Below are 20,584 nucleotides of genomic sequence, written 5' to 3'. Positions count from 1 at the left end.
ATTTTTCACGCAAATTTAACAAATCCCAGAGAAACTACTCTACAATTGAAAAAGAGTGTTTATCTTTGATATTAGCTTTACAGCATTTTGAAGTTTATGTTACTTCTTCAAATCAGCCAATAGTGGTTTATATTGATCACAACCCTCTTGTTTTTCTGCAGAAATTTAAAGGCAAAAATCAGAGATTGCTAAGATGGAGTTTAATGTTACAGGAGTTTAATCTTGACATTAGACATATCAAAGGCAGAGACAATTTAATTGCAGACTGTCTCTCTCGTATTTAGAATTATTGTTGTTCACTTTCAAGAAATTTTATTGTTGTTCACTTTCAAGAAATTTTACTTTAGAGTAAAACAAAATTTGAGTACTTAAATCCTTTTCAAGATTACATTTGTAAAAGAAAGATTTTTCTTTGAAAAATTTTCTTTTTTGAAGAGGGGGTGTGTTATGTAGGTCATTTCCCCCACACTCATCATGACCTGAGTTCAATTAGTCTAGAACATTCTCAAGGTCACTGCCCTCAATGACCTCACAACCTTGAATTCAATTAGTCATGTTTGGAATGTTCTGGAAAGTTGATTAGTTGTGTAAGGAGATAATTTTAGAACAGTAATTAGCATGTCAATAAAAGTTCTAGATTGTTCTTATATGCCTTTATAAAAGGGACGTGCTCAGCTTCCAGTCAGACTTTTGGGATCGTGTCTCTTGTGTGTTACTAAACTCCAGCAGTAGTCATTCTCAAGACTTTTCAAGACCTTCACTGCCAACGCTGGATTTATACTGTGGACTTTGTGCAGCTTCAAGCCTGCAGGGACTGTTCATTCATCCAACTGACTGTTACAACTCTGAGACTGGAGCTTTGCCGTCCCAGCTGAGATAAGTAGTCTGTACACTTTTAAAGCTTGTACTCTATCCCTAACTTAGCAATTAGTTTTATTTTTGTAATAAATTTTGTTTAAACGTTAACTGCTGAGTTCACCCTTTTGTTCGTTTTTCTCTGCACGTAACAAGGTCATTAAGGGCATAACCTTGAGATGTTCTAGACCAATTGAACCCAGGTCACGATGAGTGTGGGGGGAAATGACCTACATAACACACCCCCTCTTCAAAAAAAAGAAAATTTTTCAAAGAAAAATCTTTCTTCTTTTGCAAATGTATCTTGAAAAAGATTTAAGTACTCAATTTTTTTTTTTTACTCTAAAGTAAAACTTCTTGAAAGTGAACAACAATAAACTCTAAATACGAGAGAGACAGTCTGCAATTAAATTGTCTCTGCCTTTGATATGTCTAATATCAAGATTAAACTCCTGTAACATTAAACTCCATCTTAGCAATCTCTGATTTTTGCCTTTAAATTTCTGCAGAAAAACAAGAGGGTTGTGATCAATATAAACCACTATTGCTGATTTGAAGAAGTAACATAAACTTCAAATGCTGTAAAGCTAATATCAAAGATAAACACTCTTTTTCAATTGTAGAGTAGTTTCTCTGGATTTGTTAAATTTGCGTGAAAAATAGCAAACAGGATGATCTACACCATGACTATCCTCTTGCAATAAAACAGCACCAGCAGCCGTATCACTAGCATCCACAGCTAATTTGAATGGCAAAGTGAAATCTGGTGCAGACAACACTGGAGCACTTTGCAGTATGGCTTTAAGTGTATCAAATGCCTGTTGGCATTGCTCTGACCAAACAAACTTTACTTTCTTTTTAAGTAAGTTAGTCAAAGGCTCAGTAATTGTGGAGAAATTTGGACAGAATTTTCTGTAGTAACCAGCCATACCGAGAAAGCGCATCAGTTGTCGTTTGCAGTTTGGTATGGGAAAACTTGAAATGGCACTGATTTTGGCATCAACAGGTTTTACCTCACCCTGTCCTACAGTATGTCCGAGGTAAGTCACCCTCGCCCAACCAAACTCAGATTTGGCAAGGTTGACAGTCAACATTGCTTTGCTCAGTCTCTCAAAGAACTTCCACATGAGCTTGATGTGTTCCTCCCAGGTGTCACTATACAGGACGACGTCGTCAACGTAAGCTGCACATCCGTCTACCTGGATATGACGTCGTTGATCATCCGTTGGAACATTGCCGGAGAGTTCTTCATTCCGAATGGCATCACCTTGTACTGGAACAATCCGTCTGGTGTAACAAAGGCGGATATTTCACGAGCACGATCCGTCAGAGGGACTTGCCAAAATCCCTTCAGTAGGTCAAATTTCGTCACATACTTGGCTTTTCCCACTCGGTCGATGCAGTCATCAATCCTCGGGATTGGGAAAGTGTCTGTCTTTGTTAAAGTGTTGACCTTCCTAAAGTCCGTGCACATACGATAACTGTGATCTGATTTGGGAACAAGTATGCACGGCGAACTCCAGTTACTTTTACTGGGTTCAATAAAGTCATTGTCCAGCAGGTATTTGACTTCTTCCTGGAGATATTTCGCTTTTGTTGGATTCAGTCTGTATGGATGTTGTTTTACAGGCTTACTGTCCCCAACATCAACGTCGTGATAGATGACGTTCGTCCTCGTTGGAACATCTTGAAACAGGTGTTTATATTCATGGAGCAGTTCTTTTACCTGTTGTTGTTGTTCTGGCTGGAAGTGTGCCAACTTTGTAGACTCCAGCTTCTCCAGGATTTCTGAGTTCTGAAGCTTGACCGAGCCCAGCTTTGAGTTTAGAGTATTTTCACTCAAGTCAGTTTCAGTATCACTATCTTCATAATGGTTTGAACTGACTGCACTGACAGGCTGAGTTATAGTAGGATTATCCCTATCCAAATATGGCTTAAGCATATTTATGTGACATAGCTGTTTTTGTTTTCGCCTGTCAGGTGTTATTATGATGTAATTTAAATCACTCAATTTCTTATCAATTAGGCATGGCCCAAAGTAACGAGCATGGAGTGGTTTGCCAGGAATTGGAAGTAGAACAAGAACTTTTTGACCTGGTTCAAACTTCCGTTTTGAGGTGCTTTTATCATATTTGGTTTTCATTGACTGCTGAGATGACTCAAGATTTTCTCTGGCTAATTCACATGCTTTAGAGAGTTTCGTACGAAAACCTGACACATATTGCAAAATATTCAGACAATCATCATCGTCTGATAGGAATTTCTCTTTAACTAGCTTAAGTGGGCCACGGACTGTATGTCCAAATACAAGCTCAAATGGACTAAAACCAAGAGACTCTTGAATTGACTCTCTAACAGCAAAGAGCAGAAAATGAATTCCTTCATCCCACTGCTTCTCTGTGTCAAACAGTAGGTCCTAACCATGTTTTTCAAAGTTTGATGAAATCGCTCAAGAGCACCCTGACTTTCTGGATGATAGGCGGATGACCTATACTGTTTAATGCCTAGCTGATCCATTACTTGTTGAAAAATACCAGACATAAAGTTGGAGCCTTGATCGGACTGGACACATTAGGGAGGCCGAATAAAGTGAAAAATTTGACTAAAGCTCTCACTATAGTTTTTGTCTTTATATTTCTCAGTGGTATGGCTTCGGGAACCGAGTTGATGTACACATAATTGTCACATGTACTCATTTCCTGATCTTGTTTTTGGTAGGGGCCCAACACAGTCTATTAGTATCCTACTAAATGGTTCTTGAAATGCAGGAATTGGCTGTAAAGGGGCCTTTGGAATGGTCTGATTTGGCTTTCCTACCATTTGACATGTGTGACAAGTTTTACAGAAATGTGTTACATCCTGCCTGAGATTAGGCCAATAAAAGTGACTGAGAATTTTATGATAAGTTTTCCCTACTCCCAAATGACCAGCCCAGGGCGTTTCATGGGCCAGGCGCAATATTTCAGCACGATAGGGCTTTGGAACCACAATTTGATGTTTTATAGCCCAATCGTCATCAATCAAAACATCTGGAGGTCTCCATTCACGCATGAGAATACCAGATTTTGTATAATAGGAAACAGAGCTATCTGAAGTTTTACCTTCATCATCTACCCTGTCAAACAAAGACAAAATACCTGGGTCTTTATGTTGTTCTGCAATGAGATATGATCTAGAAAATGTCTGACTTTGGTCAGCAGAAGTTTTACTGGAAGTTTCAAATCCACGAGGGATAACGGAATGATCCGTGTCAAACTCCTGACTGAGAAAGGTGCCATTCAAGTCAACATCTGTGACATTATTTTTGAGAGTATTCTGATTCTCAGAAGTTTTCTTTGACATGGCTCGAGTAATAGCACATGATGGAAATAAATCAGGTATCTCTTGTTCAATTGGCTCTGGATCCTGATCTAAACTAGGATTATCAGTCACAAGTGGATTAGTAATGACCTTGTCCCCAGCAAGGTCGTTTTCCAAGAAGAAGGTGAATCCCTTCAAAAGGCAAAAAAGGCCTAATACCTAAAGTCACAGGTTCAGAAACAAAGTCTGAAGACAAATAGACATTATGGAGAGGAACAGGAATGTAGTCATTACAATCTACCCCCTTAATAAGAACTTTAGAACCTGAAAATGACTTTTCAGAAAACGGCAGGGTATCTGCCAACAAAAGAGACTGGGAAGCCCCGGTATCTCTTAAAATTTTGACAGGGGTAGCGGAAGAAAAATCACTAGAAAGTGATATAAAACCATCATGAATAAATGGTTCGAAAATACCCATAATGCTGTCTTGAGAAGAATTGACCTTGACCTCATTAATTGGGGATGAGAGGGTTTAACCTCAGAAAATGGTTGCACACATTATTAGACTCTAATTGAGTTGATGAAGAAATAAAGCCGGTGGGCTTAGATCCACTTTGACCACTTTGACCTTCACGTTTTCTTTTCAATTTGAAACACTCTGACATTAAATGGCCGTCTTTCTTACAATAATTACAAGAAAGTGTACCGAACTGTTTGTCAGAAGGAGATTGAGACTTGGGATCTGATGATGTGGGAGTGTTACTTGAACTCTTTGAACTGTTGTCATTTGATTTTCTACTGTCCTTTAAAAAATTCTTGGATGAAAAGGAGGAGTTAAATTTACCTGCATTGTTTTTGTAGGAAAAGGACTGGGATGGTTTGCTGAGAAATGAAGATTTGTGGGTCAATGAATAATCATCGGCCGAACGTGCAGCAACCTCCAATGTATCTGCCTTTTGTTCATTGATAAACGTCTTGATGTCACTCCGAATGCACCTCTTAAATTCCTCAATTAAAACAAGCTGTCGTAATTTTTCATAATTCTGACTGACCTTTTCAGAAGAGCACCAACGATCAAACAGTTGTTCTTTTGTTCGAGCAAAGTCAACATAAGTTTGATCCCTCGCCTTCTCACAATCCCTAAATTTCTGACGGTAAGCTTCAGGCACCAACTCGTAGCCCTTGAGAATTAATTCCTTCACAGAATCATAATTTGAAGCCTGCTCTACTGACAACTGAATGTAAATTTATCTGGCTTTACCCACCAAAGCACTCTGCAAAAGCATAGACCAGGACTCCTTAGGCCAATCCAGACTCTGAGCAATTTTCTCAAAATGAAGGAAATATTTTTTCTTGGAAAGGGGGAACTAACCTGAAATGCTTAGTGATGTCAAAACCGTGTGAAGGGAAGGATTTTCCTGACTGTCCAAGCTCTAAACGTTTCATTTCTAATCTTTCCTGCCTATCTTTCTCTCTCTGTCTTTCTTCCATTTCTAGCTGCATTTGTATTTTTTCCTTTTCTAATGCCTGTCTCTCTTTTTCCATTTGTTATTCTTTTTCTTTCTGTCTTTCTTCCATTGCTAACTTTTCACGGGCCAAATCTGCCTGTATTTCTAACTCTAATTTTCTGAGTTCAAAGGAAGACTCAGGTTCATAATCTTTTAAGGCAGACTCCTCAAAATGGCCAGAATTAACTAAATGTTTTGCAATCTTGAACAGAATTTCTCGCTTGCGCATAGATCTTTTGACATCTACTTTAAGGAAATTTGCCAGTGCTATGAGGTTGTCTTTTCTGAGGGAATTAAATGTGTCCTGATCAAGGTCATCCATAAATTCGTCTGGCTTGAATTCCGCCATGATTGAATTTCGCTGAGTTCACAGTATACAGTAGTTTTGAAAAGGCAGGCAAAATGTTGTCAAACGGCTCAAAATATTCGTATCCCGGACGAGCCCCCAATTTGTTACGTGCAAAAAAAACGAACAAAAGGGTGAACTCAGCAGTTAACGTTTAAACAAAATTTATTACGAAAATAAAACTAATTGCTAAGTCAGGGATAGAGTACAAGCTTTAAAAGTGTACAGACTACTTATCTCAGCTGGGGCGGCAAAGCTCCAGTCTCAGAGTTGTAACAGTCAGTTGGATGAATGAACAGTCCTTGCAGGCTTGAAGCTGCACGAAGTCCACAGTATAAATCCAGCGTTGGCAGTGAAGGTCTTGAAAAGTCTTGAGAATGACCTCTGCTGGAGTTTAGTAACACACAAGAGACACGATCCCAAAAGTCTGACTGGAAGCTGAGCACGTCCCTTTTATAAAGGCATATAAGAACAATCTAGAACTTTTATTGACATGCTAATTACTGTTCTAAAATTATCTCTCTTACACAACTAATCAACTTTCCAGAACATTCCAAACATGACTAATTGAATTCAAGGTTGTGAGGTCATTAAGGGCAGTGACCTTGAGAATGTTCTAGACCAATTGAACCCAGGTCACGATGAGTGTGGGGGGAAATGACCTACATAACATTAGTCTAAATTGTGTTAGAGAATATGTCAACAGAGCAAAAGATTGGAGTTAGATCAGGGTAAAAGGTCAAAAGTGCTACATAAGTGTGAACTCTTGCTTTTTTCATGCCTACGTTTTTCAATAATTATGTCATGTTACCTTATCGCATTGGGATTGGCTGATATGTTATTATCAAACTTTCAGGTACTTTTGCCGCTCAATCTTTATAACTATCTACCTTGAAATCACAGAAGGGCGTAGACATTTCTAAATAAGTATCGGTTAAGATGCAAGTCATGTCTCGTTGGTTTTTTAACCATTTCAGGAACGACGTGGATGCAGCAAATCGTGGCGCTAATACTCAATAACGACAACTTGGACAGAGTTCGAGATACTCCCATGACCAAACTGGTGCCATTTCTCGAAATCACCAGAGGAGGCGTTCCACAACATGAGTACATCACGTCAATGCCCGAGTCGTCACCTCGAGCCATCAACACTCACCTAGCAGATCATATTTTGCCACCACAAATCTGGCAGAAAAAGCCGAAAGTAAGCCGTTTTTCACTTCTTATTTTAGGTATTATCTAAAATATGAAATAACCGACTTTAATTTCAGTTTCCGATGTTATGATTACCTCACTGTGATTTCTGTTCTATGTAGGTCTAACTCCCCACCCCACATTTGCTTAAATCGTTGGAACCATACTTCAATTCATAACGTTTTGTCAGTTTATGTGGTCTGTTAGCGTTACAAAGTATATACCAGTTTAAGTGAACCACAAAATCTGAAAATCAACTAACTAATAACAACTAATAACATGTATATCGCCATCTTCGCTTGCCAAGGCCTGCTGTTCGGGCAGCTGGATCCCGGGGGGGGGGGGTACCTGTTCAGAGAAGTGGTAGGGTGTGCGGCCACAGGTATAAAACCCAGGGCCCATTTTAGACCTAAAATCCCGTTATTTTAGGACCCCATTTTAGACCTTTATGACCTTTGACCCAGGTCAAAAGTCAAAGCGTCAAAATTTTTAAAACGGAAAAAGCAATTATTTGCCCCGGCAAAGCCTACCACTGTACCGCGTTTAGGACTATGTTGTTGCTGGCCAAACCATGATTTCCAAAAGGAAATACCAAAAAAATTTGATGAAAGAAAATTTTGTCTTTCACCCTCACCGAATTTTGGCCAAGCTTCTACAAATTATCAATTATCTGCTATTACAGTCTGACTAGTGGGTTTTTTTGAAATTGCAATTCACAACAAACCTTGCTGTTCATCTGTAAAGCAACACTACTTCATGTGGCCATGGTTGACCTGTCTGTCATGATCAATACTAGGAACCACTTTGTTTGGGTATTTTCTATTGGGCAAAAATCTTCCATATATGGAGTTCTGACCAATCAGTGACAGTGTTTGACAACCAAGTCGATATGTACTTTGGCGTAAGCCAGGGGGTCTCTTTAATGGTTCCCCTGCCACAGAAAAAGATATCGAAGCTTATAAAGTGCAGCTCAGAGCCCTGCGAGCGAGACGGGAACAGACGGTTGAAATTTCTTCTTGCGTGGCACTCAATAATCAACCCCATTTAGACCTTGGTTTACAGTGGAATTGATACCCCCATTTTAGACCAAGTTGCTGAAATACCCACCCCATTGGGCGGCACGTATACATATAGGCAAGTAATGGAAGTGACCCCCCGGGAGCTGGATGCTTTCCGAAATCAGTGGAAGACTCCTGTCTGGCTAACGAGCCGTGCGAGCGGACGATGGTATATCGTCAGCGAAAATGTTCGGAAATTGGTACACTTTCGAACTTTTCAATTATCGGGAACATACTCAACAGCAAGTTTCTTGACAGAAAATGTGAGTAAGGTGAATTTCAAACCACAAACAACAAGCGCCCAAAATATTCAATAATTTTGTCATGGTACTATTAGGTCAGTTGTTCATTTTTTCTATTTATTACAGTTTGTTTATTTAATGATTTTGTTCAGGTGTGTGTGTGTGTGTGTGTGTGTGTGTGTGTGTGTGTGTGTGTGTGTGTGTGTGTGTGTGTGCGCGCGCGCGCGCCACTTTACTAGCTGACTACCCTGTCCGGAGACGCATGTAGTACTAGCCTACAGGGCTCTGTTAGCCAAAGCTTTATGCCCCCAGTGCCCTTGTTCTACTGAAGAAATCACGTTGAAATGGTGTAAAGTCAACTTTTCACCACAACCTTCTAGTATATGCTCAATGATGACGTTGGCAAATGAATTCCATTCCTGACCAGATTCATTTGTCAATAACATATCGTGCTTAACATTGTTGAATGGTTGAATGTGCGTTTGATCTGAGTTGTCTGAGTGGGCAATTGATATGATCAATGTGAAATGCCGAAAGAAGGGCTTAATAGAGCTCGTACATGTCGACGCGACAGTCGAAAGGTTGCATTAATAAATACTTGGGGGGGGGTGGGGTCTGGGGGCATTGCGATTGAAATCTTAATTTGTTTTAGATCCCCTCAATACACTCAAAAATTCCAAATCCCGCTCTCCTACATTTTGCATACGAAAATGTTCAAGTACCCCGACCATTGTATTGTCAACATTTATTAAGCGACTAATAATACTAACCTAAAATTTCCTTCTTCCTTGTTTCCTGTATTTTTACTCTTTGTATCAACTCCAATATCTTGTTTTACATCCTATCACGTTGAATTATTCAGTATTCAGTTTATCAATACAGACTAGCTGCATATATTATGTTTTATAAACACTAGTTTTGCTGGCAGTTGCATTTCAGTCCAAAGCATTTCAACATAATTTTAGCTCGCATTTGGTATATTATGTATATCAAAATTTTGTTCAAATACATCTGACTATGAAGATCATGAGCTAAGGTCCATAGAAGCTATTAAATATTGTACGTATACTCACCCTGGCTTGCCAAATGTAATTAAATGTGGGCAAAGTGTTGTTCACGCTATGCTTCATACATTTGTTAGCTTGTTGTGATAACTATATGGGGGCGACCAGTGACATTGTCACTATTTTTCTAAGTTGTTTTGGCAAGGATGATTATGGCAGACTGCAGCCTGTTCTATGAAAATACTCACAAACCATGCTGAAATGCGCGTGTATTAAAGCCCCTGTAGCTGTAACTCTTGAAATTTGTTGACCTGAAAAAGGCTTTCTATTTTCTCTGGTTTTCTTTAAATTTTACAAATTTAAAGGATAAAGCCTTTTACTACTGAAAGATTGGACAAGTAAATTTAAATTTAACAGTTATTTTGACTTCCCGCCATTTTTAAAAACTGGTAATATTACAAAGAAAACAAAGCATATGATGTCCCAGTGGAAAATATTTAGCACCCTGCATTATTTTGGACTACTCCATTGTTTCTGTGAAGATTCCAATGCATATGTGCACGACGTACAGTGTTTTTGCTTTATTTGCATGAGGGCGCCATTTTACGTTTGGGCAAACTTTTATTATTTATGCTCCAAATGCAGTTCCAGTGGACAGTTCCCTCAATGAGTACATTCCCACGAACTTGTTTTAGTTTGGAAGTAAAATCACAAAAATAATGCTAAAAGATACAGCTATTTTGCCTTTAATTTTTCTATTTCTCAGTTTCTTTATTTCTTCATTTCACTGGTATCGTCATTTCGCCATTTCACCGACTAACATTAGCCCAGAGAAGTGGATGATGCCTTTTGCGTTTCAATGGGTTTTTTTTTCTATTTTTGCTATGTGACAGATAATCTATGTGGCAAGGAATCCAAAGGATATAATGGTGTCGTACTATGAGTTCAAGCTACATGATGCTATGACTTGGGATGAATGGTTTGATAGATTCCTTGCTGGGGAAGGTAATATTAAGCTTGCCAATGCTGAACTAGTTTCCTTTGCTAAGCTTCTTGTAATCTTTACCATACTCTACGGTCTCTCTCATTGCTGCCTGATTGCTCTGACGCACGCGCACCCTCGAGTCTAGTCTAGCATCTCGACGTCTTTCCGCCTTCATCCGCATGGACATATAGGCTGTAGACATTGTTTAGGCTACCTGAAGCTGAATCTGTCGACGGTTGGAGAGTGCCATATTGCGTGGCTAACGAGGGGTTGTGAGAGAATCAAGTGCAAAAGTTAGACGCGTTTCGAAATCTAAAATTCTCAACGTTTGCTTAAGCTTTCAGGAATCTTTAAACCATTTTCTGTCTGAAGCAAGAATGAAAATCAGTGATCACCGTGCAAAATTTGGCACGAGAGAAACAAATTACCAAATATTTACCAACACTTGAAATTCAAAATGGCCGCCATCCATATTTTAACCTTGTTGGAAAATAAATATTTCAATATTTTTGTTCTTTCGTGTAAAAGCTTCATTAACTCTAGCTTTTGACAGTTTTTTGGTGGTACTTTTTACCATGTACTCATATCAAAAGTTGTTTTGTTTACTTGCCATAGCATTTTGTAAAACCCTGTATTGTTAACTAAACTTGTAGGTGTGTGATGTGAATTGTCATTGTTGAAAAGTTAAATCATTAAAGTCTGGATCTGCATTTGATTATCAACACTGACAGCAATGCAGGACACAGATGAGTCACGGAATGTCAACAAGCTGAGTACTGGATAAGCTGTTAGAAGTATGCAAAGAAACTGTTGCAGACACATGCAACAAAAACCTGGAAACAATTCTCAAAAGTTTCAGTACCAGGCTTTAAATTACATATAAGTTGTAATGAGCATTATATATATATATTACTACATACATACATACATCTCCACACAGATATTGAAGCATGGTGTGGCAGCAGTGTGGCTTAGATATTTCGAATCAAGCTAGAGTCTCCCTAGCTAGGTTATAATTATCCACATGCGCTACAATCTCTGTACGGAGATTACAAAACTGTAATTAAATCCAACTTTGATACACACCCACCTTGCAGTACAAATAACCGAAGTTATGTCAGGTATCATATGTTTCGTGTTTATATATGCAGGTGCCGCCAACTAGGCTGTTCGTGCAAAAAGGTGTTCGGGAAGTTTTTCCGCGGGCGGGCAAATTTCAAAACTAATCAGCGGGCGGGGAGAAAAAATCTATATTTACTGTGGGCGGGGAAGAAATTTCACTATTTTCAGTGGGCGGGGAGAAAATTTTTGACAGTGGGCACCGGAAGATACGTAGAGGGAGGGGAAAGCGGCGTGGTTGATAGAACTTGAGAGGAGATTTAGCGCCTAACTTAGAGGGGAGCAATGTTCCACGCTATACTGCCAGCTGCTCCCACGGTTTGCGTTGATCTGCGTTGCCTAGTAGGCATCTAGTTGGCAATGGGAAATTTCAGTAGTGGGGAGAGGGCAGAGGGGAGCTTGAAATGTTGTGGGGAGTGGGGAGCGGGCTGACTATAGATACTGGAGGGCAGCGGGCATCAAAATTCAGTGGGAGGGCATATTTTCCGTGTATGCCAGTGGGAGGGCAGTTACGAACAACTCTACTTTCCCCTCCAAATTCTGGGTCAAGGTCAAAAATACGAAAAATCGGTATATCAGCCTTCAAAACATGTTTCGTGATGATTTTGCGAAATTCATGAAATTTACCAGTTTGCGGCACCTGTATATGGGTCCATGTGTATTAATTATACTATGCGAAGTCTCACAGCTTACACCATGCTTTAGCCACATTATGCCAAGAACCTGCCTTTGCCGTTCTTCTTGTAAAAGCTGTTGTAAGACAAGCCTATGTAGACTTGCAAAGACAAGAAATTAATAAGACAGAAAACACTTGTACTTGTATTCCAACCATAGTGTACTGACTTCAGAGAATGTACCGTAAATACGCGGAGAATTGTCTTTATTTCCTGGAATGTTTTGTACTCTGAAACAATGCTTTTTGACAGGGTGGAAATACTTTAAAAATAGTGACCCCTGTTTGAAAAAAGCATGACCCCCCCCCCTCTTTTGCAGTTTCCGATTTCAGTTTTTCAACCCCCCCCCCCCCCCCCCCCACCTGAATTTTGCCGGCCTACCTCCAACCATAATAACTGAACGCTCCCTACCGAAATGGAACAGCTGTACGGTACGTGTGCTGCAAGTTCAGGGGGGAGATAGATCAACTCTCTCTCCTCTTATGCGCCTCGAAAGTGAAAGAATGAAACTTTACCTCAAACTTTCCATAAGGAATCTTTCAACCATACTCTGTCAAAATCAAGAATAAAAACCTGGGGTCACTGTGCAAATTTTTGTACTAGAGAAACAAATAACCCAAGGTTCACCGATATTAAAACTCAAAATGTCCGCCATCGCTGTGTTAACTCTATGGAGAAAAATACAATTTTCGTATTTCGAAAAATTAAGCCGGTAAAGTTTTCTTACACCAAGAATTTTAAAATAAACCCTCACAAATCGCATATCAGAAACAAATTGTAAAAGTTTGAGAGCCCGGATATCTGTCCCCGAGGCACATTCTACCTTAATGAAAATCTCGGTTTCTTTATCATTTAATGCAGTGTGTTTTGGATCGTGGTTTGAGCTTGTACCGAACTGGCTGAAGCGAAGACAAGAACCAAATTTATGCTTATGTCTGTACGAAGACATGCATCAGGTCAGTTGAATAATTTCACAGGGCCAAGTTGAAATTAGGAAACATGAGTGCGTTTCCATTACTCTGGTTGACAGGAAGGGAGTAGTTAGACTGGGAGCGTTGTTTTTACTTTATTTTGGGAGAAGAGTCTGATACGCAGCAAAGCGGGAAAATGGAAGTTGCCCCATTTTTTTTACTCTCCTTATTTGGAAAATTATAGGTGGTTTTTAAAGAGGTTAAGTCAGTGGTTTGAAGCAAATCCGTTTTTCCATGTTCCCGGTTTCACATCAGATTGGATGCGTCACATAGTTTGGCCTATTGCTATAGTAGCAAGTGAGAGAATTTTTGTTCACACCAATCAGTCATCAAAAAAATTCAATATTCATCAAAATAACTACGTATCACTTAATCATGCTGTGTTTGATGATAATTCTTCAGAAGGCGGACACTTACAATAGCTGTATTGTTTCTAATGTCTTCAATTATTTTGTTCTGGAGAGCAAACATGGTCATTGGTTCCTATTCTTCTCCCTTGAAATGCCGATTGTTAGCATTGTCAATACCATCTCAGTTTGTACCATGTGCTGTGTTACTTTTGTGACTTTGCAATTTGATATGATATATTTGGAAGAGAACAACGAGTCGTGTTGTACTAGCAGAACAAAAGTAATGAAAATTGCGTCGAAAGTTACTTCTAATGGGGCTTTGAGAGAATATATGACTCTGAAAGAGAGCAAATGTCGATATTCACATGAGTTGTAAAAGTCAACACAATGTAATGTGCCCGCTTCTTGAAATGTCGCAAACCTCCGGACCACTCGATCTTAAAGATGTATACCAGTACTCCCATGTACCTCGAGTTTGACGAAAAAACTCACCCACTTTTTACACCTAAATAAACTTCTGACCAAGGCATATTTGATAAAATGTGAACTTAGACTATAGGCACCGTATATTTAACCCCTGGTTTTGTTTCTGGCATTAGCACATCTACACTTTAGACCCATCTTTTTTGCCACAGTAAAAAATATATAGAGTTTTGACATCAGTATTTGGCAAAATTTTACCAGACTTTAGACATCCTGTTTACCGATCGAACAACTATCGCATTATTGTTTTTAGCTCACATTTGGTATACCAATGTGAGGTTATCGTATAAGCTGAAGTCAGTGGCCTATGTATGTATGTATGTATGTATGTATGTATGTATGTATGTATGTATGTATGTATGTATGTATGTATGTATGTATGTATGTATGTATGTATGTATGTATGTATGTATATGTATGTATGTATGTCTGTCTGTCTGTCTGTCTGTCTGTACGCATAGTATGTCCGTCAACATCAAAAACTTGCAAACCGCTGCACTTTTTAGCTTGGTATTTGGTGTGTTGATGTATCCTGGGCTATTGATGGGATTTTGTTCAAATGAAGTTTGCATTGCCCAAAATTATGCAAATGAGCTAAATAAATATGAAAATTGTAAAAAAATTAATAACTCAAGAACCGCTGTTTTGATTGCTTTGAAAATTAGAGTGCAAGTACCTTAGGTGGACCTCATACAGTTTTATGTATATTGTCAAGATATCTTGAATTTTTTATTTTTGCTGATTTTGTTTGTTTTCTCATTTTAAGTAAAAATTATTCTTCTCTGAAACCCCCGGCCCAATTGCTCTCAAATTTGGGTTGTATATTTGCAATGGTGTTACCCTTCTAATTTGTTGAAATTACAACAAAATTGGCAAAATTACCGTTTGGGGCAATTTTTGTCACGTTTGGTCAAATAATCGTAAAAAATCTTCTTTCTTTAAAACTGCTGGACAGACAGCTTTTATATTTGGTGTACAGATGCCCAGGGATGACGATAGTTGGATATGCGGAAATTGTCCTGAAATATGCAAATTTGTATTTTAAGACAATTTGGTCATTTTTGGTCAGGAAAACTTATTCTCAAAAACTACTTGTCTGATATATTTATAATTTGGTATGATAGTCCCGAAGAATGTTATTAGTTAGATAAATCTTCTGTTCAAAGTATTGGGAAACCCCCAAAATTGTATAATTTTGGTAATCTTCTCAGTCTGTGACCTTAAATGTGACTTATATTAACCCAGGATATGTTGTGAGACTGTAGGTTGTGAACATAATTTTGTCATATTTGGTATCAATTTATAGTGAAATTTGATCCAGAAAAAAAGGCTAAAGTTACTTTTTTCATTGCGAACCAATTTTTGCAACTTTTCCATGTAAGACACACAAGAACTGATAAGAAATTTGGATCTAGGATAATTCCAGATGTGACAATCACCCCCACAGTGGAAGGCATTTCACTATCTGTAACTAACTTAAGTGCTATTTACATTCGAATGACAGCACTGGTAGCATTTAAAAAATCCTCAAGGTTGTAAATACCTCACCTACTTTACATTTCCTGCCATCTGGCCATTGTAGCTCTTTATGTAAACACAGTCAATACAAGGGGCGGAAAATTTGATATCCGGGGGTGAGGGGGTGTAGAAGATTGATGAGGTAGCATTAATTTGTTTCACCTGATCCTTTGTACATTATTTTCCCCACTCTCCCACCTTTTCTTTTTGTCAAGCCTTCTCTGGCTGATTTTTATTGACATTTGCTAATGTATGTAGGATCTACTTGCCCCATTGCTGTAGAAGTTGATATGCATGTTCCTAAAGTTGACTTCTAGTACCTAAGTAGCAGATCTTATTTGCTCTTGTCATTCTTGTTTTTCTGGTTGTACTGTGTAGAGATCATTGACATAACATCAACGTAGAATTTTGCTGCACTGAACAGATAGAAACAACAGTTTACCCAATACTCAGGTCCCCCCACCGGATAAACAGGAAGATCAGAGCCACTTTCTCTCTTGCTTTTGTCGTCGGAGAAGCAGGGAAAGGAGCGCCCTCGTGCAAATGAGAGGTTTGGTTTTGAAGTATTTCATGTCAAACACTAATTGTCTGATTTTTTAAGCGAGATGTTGCTATTTTATTTTTCAGAATTTGAGAGAAAATGTTCAACGAGTCGCAAGATTCCTCGAAATACCTCTAGAAGATTCAGTTGTCGATGAAATAACTAGGCTATCGACTTTCGAAGTGATGCGACACGCTCCCGTGAGCACGTCAACTTTGGTAAACAAAAAACAGCAATCAATGCTGCGAAAGGGTAAGGCTCCGTCTTGCCTGAAGAAAGGCCGTTGAGCATCATAGTTGCTCGTTAAGTTACAAGTTGCAGTTGCATAGTAAAGAAGCAACATACCACAATCCTGCTATCCATCACCTGTTCGTGGAAATTAACAGTTCAAACGGCTGCCAGTTTAGGGATTATGTCGTGATCAGCCGTTGAACAACAACGATAATATCATTATCATCATTGTCGCATTCGCAATCAGTATCGTCTGTTAGCATCATCAATGCCACCATCATCTTAACTTGCCTACACTGTAGTTATATTGTCGTCGCAGGTTTGTAATAAATACTTTTCTATATACTACAGGTATTGTTGGTGACTGGAAAAACTATTTCACAGTGACACAGAACGAAACGTTCGAGAGGGTGTACCGAGAAAGGCTGGCTTTTTTTCCAGACTTGGACGTCTTTTTTGAACACATAGGTTTAGAACAGCCTTCCCAGTGGGCACATGGAACAAGTCGAAACATGGAAAACCCAGATTCAATGAAGGTTTTATAGCAACGAGAGAGCCCCCCCCCCCCCCCAATCTCCCAAGGTATCAAATAAAAATAAAATAAATGTTGTGTTGTTTTCTAAATGTCTCCCTATTAACTCTGGCACATGGAAAGTTTGACTTGTGAAACTTCTAAAACATAGAGGCGAACAAATTCTACATTTTGACGTTTGTATGCACCTGGTCCTACGTGCCCCATAGACGTGTGTATTTATGCCTGGGAAGGTTCTTCTCAGGCATACATATACACGTCTATGGGTCACCAAGGCGCATAGCGGATTTTTAGAAAACACATGACTGTGAACAGTACTGCATGGTTGGAATACTATGGACCGTTATTGCAATTAACGGTAATGTCAATAAAAGTGCATTGGGGTCATTAACTGTCTCTTTGCCAAGCATGACAAATGATGGAGCAAGTGATACTTGCTTGATTTCAGAAACCACACCTTGACAAAATACCACTCATCTCTCATAGAAACATCTGTATATGATGTAGATTGACCAAAAGTGTGAAATCTCAACTCCAGATAAAAAAAACCGTGCACAGTGTTGCATGACTGTTGTTGAGATTGCTGTACTTAAGCAGAATAAAATATATAAAATGACGTAAATCCCAAAAAAAACAATACTATTTGTTATAGTAAGTAGAGATTTTGCTTCCACTGAAAATCCATAAGTACATTGAAGAAGAGGGGAGAGAAGTGAAGCGTTTAACGGTTTGGTTGAAGTGGCAAAGGTTTTTTGCTCCAATAAAATGCTGTCTCAATGCTCGAAATCTGAGAGGTGACTCTTGGAAAAGGTATTTGGCAGGTAGCATTTTACACCTGACTCGACAACAACTGGCCCGGAATCAGTAATGTGCACCAAATCACATCTGTTACAAGGTATCAACCGTATCTTAGTGAAAACCATTATTAACGCCAGTTGACTTGGGAAGAATGTCGCACCTCAACAACATACGCCAAAATTTTAAGCGTCCCTTGCTGTTGGAAAGAAATTTTGTAGTCTCCTTAGAATGTACAACAAATGTTATATACGCACACTTTCAGTAATATTATCATTTTGCTAAAAAGTGTTACTACATTGTCGTTTGAATCAAAATCGAATTTGCTGAAATTATATTTTCCTCTAAATTCAACACTGACTGCCCTTCCAAGTCCTCCCCATGATAGTCCAATTTTGCTGGTGCTTATCATGACCACATATCGGCAGTCCTGTTTCGTGCTCAATGGCTCTGCTCACTAAAACACTAGTGCAGTGACCAGTGCATGTACAGGTTAACTTACGTTTCTTGTTGCATGTAACAGTTGTCATTGAAATACATCTTTTTGAAGAGACATAAGTTTATGGAAGAACTGTTTATCCTATTCAGTGTGATATCCGTGTCTGATTTGCATGGAATAAAAGATGGAACCTTTTCCCCAAGTTTTTTTTAAAGGAATTTTCAAGGTGCTTCTGAGCAGCCCTTTATAGTTATCCCCAACCATTCTCTCTCGCTGCCTGTCATTCGTTGTGCCTCATTCCCAAAAGTGTCAAAAATCTCTCCCTGTGTAACAATCTGTCAGCCAGTCTTTCGGCACAATGTCCTAGGTTGTTATCACGTTGCAAAATCATATCATGATGTGCATAGATGCTTCGATTTGTTTGTTGTTTGGCAATAAAAATGCGCACCTTCTTTTCATAAATCACAATACAACATTCAGGCTTTCGCTTTTTCCTAAACATCCTCCAGTAGAAAATTCTCCTGGGTTTCCTGTCAGCGTCATTAGAGTTGAAGTTTATGCTGAGCGCCCTCTAACTACAGACATGTTAAGTATCCACCCTTTGTTTTCATGATAGGGGAAAGCATGGACGTAGAAGAGAGAATATCTCAATAGAGTCTTTCCAGCGATGTTCGGTTCTGAACTTCATGCTAATCATCTTGCCGGCAATCTTAATCTTGGTATTGTTCAGGCCTCTGTTCAGGCCTCATAAACATGATCATTGTCAGGCTATACCACAAAATTTATGATACATTGAATGTGCTATTCTTCTTCGGTGATATATACACTAAGATTAAGGACTATTAAACTATCGATTTTACTGTGGAGCTGTATCATATTTTCATCGACTTGAAAACTTGCTATCGTTTTGCTTGCATAACCAAGGGCCAATGACACCGCCCATAAAATGGGTGATAAAGTGATTATTGTCGAAGCCACCAAGAGAAATAATAAGTATTAAATAGGCAATAACCCCCGACACAGTTGGGTATAGACGAGATTTTGGTAATATTTGCGACATATTGCCTGAGTCGATAGGCGAGTCCATTTGGAGCGAATAGCACCAAAATCTCGTGAATACCCGACTGCGGCTGGTATATTGCAATTGTATCAACTTCTGTGTCTCTGTCGTCTCAATGCCATGGGATATTCTCGTCGCTTTAAAGGTACAATGTGCTTAGGGGACAGATTAGGACTCTCAAACTTTTTCAATTCTCTTCTGATCTACCACTTATAGGGGCTCATTTTATAGCTTTTGCTGTAAGAAAAAATTTAGACGTCTTAGTTTTTCGAAAATCAAAAACTTTTATTTTTCTCCATAAATTTAAGACATGAATGGCAGCCATTTTGAATTTAAAATAATAATAATTTTGGGCACTTTGTTTCTCTAGTACCAAAATTTGCACGATGACCACCAATTTTTATTCTGGATTTTGAAAGAGAATGGTTGAAAGATTCCTTTAAGAAAGTTTGAGCAAAAGTTTAGGGCTTTCACTTTAAGATAGTATGTATCTCGAAAGTGAAAGCTTTTGCTCAAACTTTCCTCTAGAAATCTTTCAACCATTCTCTTTCAAAATCAAGAATAAAAATCGGGGGGCCACCGTGCAAATTTTAGTACTATAGAAACAGATAATCCAAGATTTACCAATATTTAAAATTCGAAAGGCCGCCATCCGTTTGTTGATCTATGGAGAAAAATGAAATTTGAATTTCGAAAAACCAGCCCGCTGAAGTTTTTTTACACCAAGAGCTTTATATCAGACAACAATTGTAACAGTTTGACAGTCCGAATATCTGTCCCCAAGGCGCATTCTACCTTAAAGCCCAAAATGCAGAAAATGGATGTCTGAGAGATCAGAAATTCAGTGCCCAAGACCGAGCATTTTTTGCTCACGTGTTGACTCACGTGAGCATATGTCGCAGCGATGTCTGTCTGTCTGTCTGTCTGTGTGTCTGTCTGTCTGTCCGTCTGTCTGTCTGTCTGTGTGCTCAATATCTCAAAAACGGCTCATCAGATCAGAATTAAATCTTGTATATAGATTCAGTTTGCAAATAGCAAGAACTGATTAGTTTTTGGTGGGTGTGGCTTGCTTACTTTTTGCTCATTTGCATAATTAATGATTTTAGAAAAAACGGATATATATTGACAACGATTGCACACAATTTGATGAGATTTGCTACAAATGTTGATCACACCAAGATATATCAGCTGTGAAAGATATTAAGGGGTGACATAAAAGATAATGGAAAATAAAAGATAATGGATAATTTGCATATTTAATGATCTTTCATAATTAGGGATATATATCTGATTTGACTTGATCAAAATTGACAAAACTTGGTATGTATATTGAAGATACTATGATTTAACATTATTGAAATTCATTAAGCATTATTACT

General features: G+C 38.6%; 1 protein-coding gene across 2 annotated transcripts in view; it reads left to right on the top strand.

Annotated features, from left to right (window-relative positions):
- The window catches only part of LOC139135159 (sulfotransferase 1B1-like), a 39,403-nt gene extending 20,105 nt beyond the window's left edge, over window positions 1-19,298 (top strand). For both annotated transcript variants that reach the window (XM_070702419.1, XM_070702418.1), the window contains exons 2-6: window positions 6,987-7,213; window positions 10,401-10,512; window positions 13,147-13,241; window positions 16,235-16,400; window positions 16,731-19,298. In XM_070702419.1, the coding sequence (XP_070558520.1) occupies window positions 6,987-7,213; window positions 10,401-10,512; window positions 13,147-13,241; window positions 16,235-16,400; window positions 16,731-16,924 (794 nt within the window). In that variant the 3' untranslated portion in view covers window positions 16,925-19,298. The remainder of the gene's footprint in view (window positions 1-6,986; window positions 7,214-10,400; window positions 10,513-13,146; window positions 13,242-16,234; window positions 16,401-16,730) is intronic.
- The last annotated feature ends 1,286 nt before the right edge of the window (window positions 19,299-20,584 follow it).

Source organism: Ptychodera flava, chromosome 6 (genome assembly GCF_041260155.1).
Source record: "Ptychodera flava strain L36383 chromosome 6, AS_Pfla_20210202, whole genome shotgun sequence".
Lineage (NCBI taxonomy): Eukaryota > Metazoa > Hemichordata > Enteropneusta > Ptychoderidae > Ptychodera > Ptychodera flava.
The sequence above is the reverse complement of the archived record's forward strand: the minus strand, read 5'-3'. Positions and strand labels throughout refer to the sequence as shown.